Source organism: Medicago sativa, chromosome 8 (assembly GCF_051527215.1).
Source record: "Medicago sativa cultivar Bolivia chromosome 8, Bolivia_mono, whole genome shotgun sequence".
Taxonomy (NCBI): domain Eukaryota; kingdom Viridiplantae; phylum Streptophyta; class Magnoliopsida; order Fabales; family Fabaceae; genus Medicago; species Medicago sativa.
In genome coordinates, this window is record NC_140756.1 from 19,149,305 (window position 1) to 19,160,112 (window position 10,808).

At 35.0% G+C, this 10,808-nt stretch overlaps 1 protein-coding gene across 1 annotated transcript; it reads right to left on the reverse strand.

Moving 5' to 3' along the window:
• Nucleotides 1-2,768: 2,768 nt before the first annotated feature.
• LOC146897571 (uncharacterized) lies at nucleotides 2,769-8,032 on the reverse strand. Its single transcript, XM_085739398.1, has 5 exons — nucleotides 7,478-8,032; nucleotides 4,920-7,206; nucleotides 4,381-4,441; nucleotides 4,069-4,292; nucleotides 2,769-3,331 (listed from the first exon to the last, which is right to left on the reverse strand). Exons 1-5 carry the CDS (start codon nucleotides 7,590-7,592, stop codon nucleotides 3,274-3,276), a joined length of 2,745 nt encoding a protein of 914 aa, XP_085595524.1. The 5' UTR covers nucleotides 7,593-8,032; the 3' UTR covers nucleotides 2,769-3,273.
• Between the last annotated feature and the right edge of the window lie 2,776 nt (nucleotides 8,033-10,808).

Here is a 10,808-nt window from a genome sequence, read left to right on the forward strand (position 1 = left end):
AACAGCATCTAATTAACACCCTAATGTATATCTGAGGTCTGTACACTAGTTTTGTATCAATCTAACATCTTTTCATGGTTTAATCATCAAATCGGTCATATAACCCTAATCCCAATTCTCACCAAAACTCAACCTAATCATGTCAAATTCAATTCTCAGAATCATACCCTTAATAATATTGAAAGTTAGTCCCACCCTTACCTGGTTATAGATGAAAATCGACAGCCTCCTCTTGCTCTTCTCTCTTTCTGACTTTTTCTCCCTTTTCTCCAAAAACGTACGTTTTGCCTAAAAACTTTTCTCAACCTAACTCCTTGTATTTATAACCTCACTTCTAATTTCTCTTTACACCTCTAAAAATGCTCTTTTCACATCACATCCCAAATTCTAATATTTTTATTTTATTTCTCAAATCTTATTTTATTAAATAATAAAATAAGTCTCAACACCTCATAACATCTCTAAAATCATAACAACGCATATATCACATAATTTTCAGATAAATCATATATCTCACATAAACTCACGTAAACCTCATAAATCACTTAAATTCATAAATCATATAAGCATATATTTATAAATATATTCAAAACCTCGCTAAATTAATTAAATAATTAAGACGGGCGTTACAAAGATCACCATTTTGGGCATCACTAATATTTTTTTTCATTGTTTTTTTAAAGGAATAATATTTTTTATTGTTTAGCATATGTCTATTGTCATCTAAATTGTATTTAAATGTATGATTTTCACATGTTCAATTGACTGTTAATGAATTACACATTTTATTATGTTTATTAATTATCTATTAGCCAAGGTACTTACCAAGTTGTGAAGTATGGTTAAATTGAAGAAGAGATTTAAATTTATTCTTTTTTGGCCGAGGCACATTTGAGGATGTCATAAATTTTGACTTTTTAATATTAATCTTCAAACCTGAAGACAAACAAAACAAATTCAACACATCTCGGACCAATTTAACTTGTGAGCTCTTGGATTAAGTAAAGAAAAGGCAGTCATCACCAAACAATAGATGAGAAAAACTAGGACCCTCTCGTGAAATACTTATCGGCTTCCAAATTTCGTTAGTGACTTGGTGTTGTATCATCAAAGATAATTTTTTCCATGCAAAGAACAAAAAGATAAGGTGAGAGTGAATCACCTTGTTTTAATCTTCTCTTAGTTTGAAACTATCAAGTTTTTCACCATTTCACTTAAGGAAGAGAGAGGAAGAGGTAATGCAACTCATGATTAAATAATAATAGAATGAGGAAGCCCAAATTCGGATTGAGTTAATTTCAAGAAGTTCCAATACACTCTACTCTATCATAAGCTTTCTCAAACTTCACTTTAAACAATAAAAGTCATTTCTTACCTTTTTTTCTTGTGCATGTGGTGAACAATCTCTTGCACAATTATGGCGTTATCGGAAGTACCTCTATTAGGAATGAAAGAGCTCCGGAAAGGGCCAATAAAATCATTCAAAAAAGGTCTGATGCATCTTACTATAACTTTGGAAATAGTCTTCAAAAGCACATTACATAGACTGATAGGACAAAAATCTTTGAAACTCTAGGCATATCAACCTTCGGAATTGGAACAATCATAGTCTCTGCAAATTTGTTGCAAATTTGTTTTGAAGACTATAATAAACCTAAAGTGTTTAAAGACAAATTTAATTTTCAAAAATAACTACGTGACTGAACTAAATCAAAGAATGGTTCGGTCAGATTTCAGGTAATTGGACTTGCTGTTAAGGAGTACTCCTATTTGGGAAGGGTATGAGGTCACAAACTCAACTACAGTAGTTATACATATGCCAAAATTTTGCTTTGTGTTACAAAGGCAATTACTTATGAGGTCAGTCAAAATTCAAGGTTTTAAAAATCAACAAAAACCAAAATTAGTAAATTACTATGTTGAAAGGTGTCAAGAGTAAGCAAAATTCCAATGTTTACATCCTACAAATTGTAGTTTTTGGTGGGTTTTGTCTTATTAGGAGTTTGGTATGTATATGTAATGTTACATGATTTTAGTTGAGTCATTTTTGTGGGGACCAAATGTTCCTTGTCTCATCTTTACAAATTTAGAGGATGATGGCATTGATAGAGAGCTCCATTGAGTTGTGCCCCTTCCCAAGGGTCGTATTCCAGTCCACTAATGTACTATTTATTTTGTTCTGCTTGTTTGAGCCGCACTTCATCATGTAAAGAAGTGTGTTATTGATCCTCCCCAATATTAAAGAGATCTATTTAGAGATTAAAAAACAGAAAATTGATTTTAATCTTCAAACATTAAGGGGTGGTTAGTTCCCTGGTTGAGCTAAGGGATTAAAGGAGTTAAAGTTCATGGTTCGAATTCTGACAAGGTAGAAAATACTAACATAACAATTAACATATTAGTATACAATTGGGAGCTATGTCCCGATCATTGTTTTATAGATCAGAGCTCAATTAAGGGGGTGGGTAGTTCACTTGGTTGAGCTAAGAGATTAAAGGAGTTTTATGGTTTGAATCATGACAAGGGAGAAAATACTAACATAACAATTAATATATTATCGGGAGATTGCGTTTCAGAGGTTGAGCAATCTGAAGGGCCAACACAATCCCCGAACTCTAGACCTTCCAAAACCAAAACCGGTGCGAACTTGTCATGTTAGCTTATGTCCCTCATTCCTAAATCATTTGAGTGCCAAAATAGCTAATCTATCAAGTTAGCATGGGTTTTGGTTTTGGATTGTTTGCTGAAAGGAAATAATTCACACAAAATTTAGCAGTCAAGCTGATTAAAACTAGAGTCTGTAATACATATCATTTAAATGTGGATGCAAGTCATGTTCATTTTTTGGGGGACTAAAAGGAAGTATTGAAATTATATTTGCAAATGTACAAACTAACCAGAGCAAGCAACAAAGTGAGATTACAGAGAAACAAATCCCAGAAAGGACAATAGATAGTGGAATATATAGGATTTAAATGCAACATTGTTAGGACTCATGAAAAAAACATAACTACCTTACAAACTGATAGTGGAATATATAACGTTTTGTTCTTCAAATTCTGAACTTGATGCAACTCATGCGAAACTGCGAGCACAAAATTATTTGTATTTTTTTCCCACCAAAGAAGAATGAATAATTTACAAATGTAATCTAAATGCAAATCACATTTGCAAATATTTAAAAAATTTCCTCGTGATCCAATACAAAGTCAAGTCTTCATAAGAATGGAGCTAAAGTCAAATCTTCACAGAATTTTTATTTCAACTCTTTGATCATGCAGCTGCTGCTCTTGGTACTTTCATGCCAAATCCATGCTTTGCTTTCTCCACCCTGTCATATTGTCAAGAAGACTTAGCAAACAACAACCATAACCACACCACATGTTCTTTAAATATTGATATATTACTATTACATGACGAGAAAATCTTAAAATAGTGCAAGTCAACTACTAAAAACGTAACAATGATGAGGTAGTCATAGCCTATGAGGTAGGCAACTGCATAAAAGAATTGAACATTCTCTTCCTTACAATATACACCAAAGTGATGCAAAAAGAATATACTGACTGTAATGCAAGAAGTCAACTACATGAAAATGATGCAAAATAACCTAGATTGCCGGTTACAAAACCATGCCAATATTAATATATCAATTATGTTAGTATTTTTTTTCTTTCCTTTGAACCGGGTTTGAATCCCGGTCAGTTAACTCTTTCAACTCCTTTGAATTTTAGCTCAAACCAGTAGAGCTACCCAACCCCTAAGATGAATTCGTAGTGATTTGCTAAACATACACATTTTTCTTTCTAATATACAAACTCTCTATGCGAAGTCAAAATAATCTAATAGAGCCAAACGAGAATGAAGTAACTGCAAAAATTTCACTTGATATAGGGCCAAAGATGACAAGTATCAGCAGTCAATAAATTGACTTCTAGGACATTAGTTAAAATAAGTAACCAACTTGTTATTTTCTTGAAGTCGAACGTAGAAAAAACTAAGACATTTAAACAAAAGAAGTAGACAAGCATTTAAATGCAACAGAATCATCAGAAACTCAGAACTTACGTTGGTGCAAGTTTGCCGAGCCCGTCTAGCTCTTCACCTGTGTCTACATCCAAGACTCTCCCGGTAATTTCAACGATATAAGATCTATCGCTATCATTTGGAAGTCCTCTACGAATAAGCAAATCTAAATCTTTTTGGTGAAGCTCTCTTCCGTTTACAATAACGCCGGTGTTTCCACCAGCACATTTATCAGGAATGGGGTGATTAAACTCTTCTATGAACGGCTGCAAAAGAAATCAATTTATCATTTACATTGATCAGACCATAATCATATATATGACGATTGGAGTTTGCTAGAGTGACTAAACTTACCGGAATTATTCCGAGACATGGTCCACCTATGACACCCCAAAATCCAGCCCGAGAATCATACCTAATGAAGCAAGAGTATAAAAACAAACCAATTATGAGTACAATACATAAGCAATCAATATGAATTTACGGTTTCTTTTTTCTAGGTCGGGATAAGTCAAATTTAATGTTATTCTGTCAATACAAACATACTGTAGATGATAAAAATTTAACCAGTGTAATCAGTCGCAGATCACGGAAAATAGTGCTGGGTAGTTCTGCTGGGCTATAGTGCTATAGCACAACAATCTGACAACACTTTATACTAAATTGCTATAGTAGCAGTTTGTTAAAATTATGCTACACTATAGTGCCGGTATATGACAACACTGAACTTAATTGAGTCCACAAGAAGAGTAATTGGCAAATTTTGTCAGACAGGTTGTTTTAGAAAGCTTGTCTGCTTAAAAGAACAGAATCCATTTTCAAAAGCTTAACTAATTTTGATCCTTTTGAAGTAATTCAATATATGTCAGCATAAGGCTATAAATCATACTAACCAATAATTTCCTGGCTGGATTGGTCCTGCTATCTTTTCAGCCTTCTTAACTACACGGTCTGATAAAGGTTGTCCATTTACGGTAACAATACATTTTTCACGATCATCAACTTTGTCCGCTTGGGAAGAACCTCGGGAGCCTTTCTTGAACATGTTTGCGAAAAACGATTCACCTCCTTTGTTAGATCTAGCATGGTCATGTTCTTGGCTTGTGTCACAATAATCCTGTGAGATCCCGGAGTTAGAATAATCGCGGACATCCATCTCAGATGCAAGCACTACCTCTTTCAAAGAATTTTGCCTTGAGGTATTCTTTTCTAGTTTCACCTTCTCTGGTTCTGAGCGACCACTTTGGTTGCCTTTCCCTAACCGGTTCACTGCATTGTTGTTACTACTAGAATAATCAAGATACTCTTGAAGGGGTGAACCGGCAGGTGGAGACACTGAGGCTTTAGTTGGCTGAATGGACTTTAGGGCTTCACCTGGTGCAGTCATAACTTCTGGAATATTTTCGTCTTCTGAGATACTCGGAGACGAAGAACAGAAACTTTGCATCTCCTGCAGCTTGCTGGAGTTCAAGCTTGGGTCTGAAGCCATGACAGGAGATCCTCTATCGACTGAGTGAAAATCATAACCAGAATAATCGTCTGAGGAGAAGTTAACACGATTTGTGTTCACATGACCATGAGAATGCGACACGCGGCTATTCACAACCTCGATAGACACATCATCATTAATCCTTGTGGTAGTTTCCTCCACTTCCTCGTGAAGAGAAGTAACTAGCTTCTTATTGATGATAGAAACATTTATTTCAGAAGAACAAGCTCCACATCGCATTTTCTGCTTTCGGTTTTTTACCTTAGCCAGTACTTTTTTAGGAAGTTGCAGTAACTCAAAGCAATTATGACATGTGATGAAAGGAGAACCACCAGCTATCGGATGACACCTCTGACTACCACTAGCTGACATTACTTTTTGCGAACGGCCTGCGACAAATCCGCCCCTCTCAGAATCGATGTCACTAACCAATCTTGTATGCAATTGCTTTTCATGAGAATTGGCAGCAGGAACACCAGTTCTGGAATTATGAACATGTTGACTAACTGCAGCAGGGATCTCATTACGGTACAACATAGGATCATTTGAGGTATGAGGGAATCTGCTGTTAAGGAACGTAGCAGGTGGCACCGGCATTGAACCTCTTATCTTGTTGTTGTAGCAATGAAAACAAGAGCAAGAAGGCAAGTGTGGCGTAGGATTATGTGTGTATTGTTCATATGAATCTGGACCGGTATCAGTATAGCGTCCAGGAAAGTAGGGATGCATAGGTTGCTGCGTGAATTGGCGAGATAATGGATGTGGACCTCTTGACATTTGCGACCCAAAAGGCTCCCCATATCCAGGAAAATAGTTAGGGTTGTTCATTGAAGACTGAAAGTTGTTGTGCATGGCCATTTCATGACCACTTGTATAACCATATGGATCATGATGATAACTGGAATAAGGAGGACCTGCCAAATGTTTATTAGGGCCAAAGAATTGCCTTGAGGTCGTCTGGTTCGACCCAGAAGGCCCATCTGGAAACCGAGTATCAGGGCCACCACGAGGACCTGGAGGAACCATCTTTGAATCAGGATGACCCTTTTCTATAGGATTGTTAACCATTTCAGAAGAATTGTTCAGCTGCTTTGATAACTCATCAAGCTTCCTTAGAAGCTCGGCACGATCTTGCTCTAGGTGCCGAACCCTACTCATACCATCCATGTCTTCATAATTACTCCATTGTTCACCATGATTATAAGAAAATCTCGAGGTTCCCTCATCAGGAAAATTCAAAGTGGAAAATCTAACACCTTCTATATCAGCGGATGGATATCTCCGAAACCCTTCCATATCAACTCTCTCCTCATTTGGCCAATTCGACATTCTCCTTGGAAAATTGGACCCTCCAACCTGAAACTTCAGTTCATGTTGTTCCCTTCTTATTGCTTTACCCCCTTCATCTCTACTTTTATTGACATCATAACCGTTCCCCAAAACTCCTTTCTCCCTACCATCCTCGTAACGATTCAGAATCCTCTCACGCCTTTCGTTATTCAATCTCCCCGAATCCCTTTGATCCTCCCTCGTGAAACCACCATTGGACTTAACATCAACATCCGAATTATCACTCAAAAAACCTACATCTTTCCTAAATGAACTTCCTAATTTAGCAGGAACTCCTCCACCTTGTCCCTCATCTGAAGCCTCCCACAAACTACCATTTCCATTACCATTATTAACCTTTCCTGCAATCGAAACCGAAAACCACAATAACACATCAAATTCTCCAATCCCTTGAGTTAAATCCAAAACATCCTACTTTACTAATTGATTAATTAACAACCAAACACAAACAAAGGTAAACAAACTGACAAGGAAATTCTTGATCCATAATCTTGCTTCTTAAAAAAACAAACTAAACAGTAAATAAAAACAAACATTTCAAAACAATATAAAGTCAAACAACACCTTTTAGCTAAATTTCATAAAGATAAAACAAAACAAAAAGAAGGGTACCTCTAAGAACAGCACCACAACCACCACATTGATAAACAGAATAACTAGCTTGCTCATGAAGAACATTTTGACATTTGGGACACCTCACCAAACGTAGCTTAGCTGAATCCTCCATTGCTAAACTAAGAGAACATAAACAACACAAGTACACACAAAAAGCCTCTAACAAAACACCATCACAAAACAAGACATGATTATTGAAGAACTTTCAACTACACAAGAAAAAAAAAAAAACAAACAAATGAAGTCAAGGTGGTTTTTTTAGGTTTGTTTTGATTTTAATAAAGAATCCAAACAGCAAAAGAACAAAAACAATTAAACAAATGAAAAAAGGTAACAGAGGGAAACTGAGTGGGGACAAATTTTCTTCTGGGGTATCTTAGAACTTTGTGAAGTTGAAAACTTTTATCCTATTTCAGAGTTTTATACTCAAAAATTGAAACTTTATCTTGTGAGTTGGATTTCAGAGAGAGAGAGAGAGAGAGAGGGGTATTAATATGAACATTGTTTAAGGTTGTACGGAATGGTGTTTGTTGGGTCATAATGTGAAGGAGTAAAAGGGTGTGAATGAGTCCACATGTATTAACGTCTTTAGTTCTGCAATGCAGATAATTGAGTTTCCAATATTCATTATCTAAACTTGATTTTGATAAAAATGAATTCTAATTAAAAATTATTTATGTTTGAATACATTCAAATAATATTTTTTTGAAAGATATTCATATAAATTGAGTTGAACTATATTATATTAGTATTATAAAAGGGAGAGTTAAAAGGTGTTTGCTCCGGCCTCTATTGTTACTCGTGCGAAAGACACACTTAATGAGTGAAGTTGCATGCAAAGAGCAAAGTTACTATTACATGATGCTCAAGCCTATCATAATTGGAGCAAACCCGCAGCGGTATGATTAAATGTAATGTGGACGCCGCTGCTTTCAACAATAACGCCATCATAGGATACAATATGTGTTTTAGAGACTCTACGGGACTATTATTGCTTGGAAAATCAGATTATTTTCACTCATCAGCCACAGTCCTAGAAGATAAAACCATAGGCTTATTGGAAGCTATCAAAGTGGCCATATCAAACGGAATGCACGTTGTTTTGTTTGAAACGGATTGCAAATCTCTACCATATGTTATTTGTTCCACAAAGGTTCCTCTAAATGAATTTGGAGACCTTGTCTCTCAATGTAGAAGTCTCTTACTTAATAGACCCGAATTTGTAGTGTCGCATGTTCGGAGGCAAGCTAATAGGGTTGCTCATTGCATAGCCAGAACATCATTATCTCATCATAGCCCCCATATTTTCAATTATGTACCAACTAGTACTTTGTATTCGTTAATTATGAATGAAATGAATTAATATTGCATTTGCTAAAAAAAAATGGTGTTTGCTCTGGCCATTTGTGCGAATTTTAATTTACCTTTTAAAAAAACTTTTGATTGCGACCATGTAATTTATAGATTATTTGGTTTTAAACCTTTATTTTGTACCGTTAAACTTCATAAGGGTGCAAAATCAAAACTCGTTTAAATAACGGAGGAGGTAAACACAACTCTTGGATTGGCCTGATGATATTGGCTTGAGATCTGAGAGTGTGCTCCTTCTCGAGATCTCAGGTTCGACTCTCTCCAATAGAGTAACTCTAAAATGGACAAATAATTTGAGATAAAGTAAAACATTATTATACTAGTAAAGATGAGAGACATCCTCAAGAAAAAACAAGATAGACATGATTTGAGTCGAAGTAAAAAAAAAGTGTGAATGTGGAACAATGTCGTTAGTGTTTGTTTTGATTGGCGGCTGTAAATCATGTTTTGCTTAAAATCACGGCAAAAAAACCACTTTAACATAGAAGCTCAACTTCTTAAAACCACGACAAATTTACATAAATAGTGTACATATGTGCTTTTGGTTTATCAAACGCTAACCCAAGTAGACACTACATAAATAGTGTACATATGTGCTTTTGGTTCATCAAACGCTAACCCAAGCAGACACTTCTGAAATAAATCAAATAATATATTTTGGCTTCATTAGATGCATTGGATTCATCTCTACTCCTTTCACCATCGGACTTGGGAACAGAAGTTAGAAAGAGCGTTTGATAATTCAATACGCGGCTTCAATGACAATTTCATTTACGTGTGTGAAGAAGTGACAAAATCAAGATATGGAAAGTATACACTTTTTTTTTTTTTTGACAAGATATACATTTTTATTTGTTGACTAAGAAATATCATGCGTACTAGATACTAGAAGTTGACGTTAGAGTTTCTAAAACCAGTGGTGAAGGCTTTCAGATATTAACAAAAAAATTATGTTGGATTATCTTCTTTTTTTTTCGACAGATGTTGGCTTATCTTATAAAGAGTTCCAACTTTAACTAGGTCATCGGTCATTAGACAATGGATTTGATTCTACGAATTGGTCGGTCCTTGAATTAGATACATAATTTCCGTGCAAAAAAAGATAAGAGGAGATTTTCGGCATGAGTGCATGATCAAAGTAGAGAGAAAAGGCAATCCAACGAGAGAGAATAAATAAAATAAAATCGAACTCTATTTTTATACGGTGTCGGTCTCCACTTTTGTGTTAACTTAACATTTATGACAGAAATATGCATCGTTTTGATGTAATTAAAGGGTGCATGGTTAGATCAAATAATAATCAACTATACTTTGTTATGTCACCCCACTTTTATATGGTTAGTTTGAAATTTTGTGTGATATGGGTAAATTGTAGCATTTTATTAAATGTATTATTTTACAATATCTGTGTATAATCATTAATCTCCTTTTTAGTATAATTACTTTTTTTCTTTGACAAAAATAATACATCCACTTTTTCATTTTACAAAGGTAAATCATCTCGTTGCATTAGCAATACTAGTTTGGATATATGTAAGAATTTCAATGAAAAGTTAGACACTAGCTAAAGATGTGACATGACATCTATAAAACGACTATAAACAACCTCATTTGCTTATTTCTAGATAAACTCAATATGCGAGTTTGTAAAAATAAAAGAGAAAATACTTCTACAATCTCTTACGATAGCACCAAAGTCATGTTCATCATTTCTAATATAATTAAAGCTATCAACTACTCATTTGGAATCTAACTCAAAAATCACATTATTAATATGCAACTCCTTAACCCGTCTTAAAGCATATAACAACCTCATAGCTCTACCTTTACCTACACCGAGTATTAAAGAAAAACATTGTGTCTGAGCTGACACATAGCTACCTTGATCATCACGAATAAACAAGTCGATCTCAGCTTTGTTTCTAGTCCTTGAAAATAATACATCAAAACATTGCAT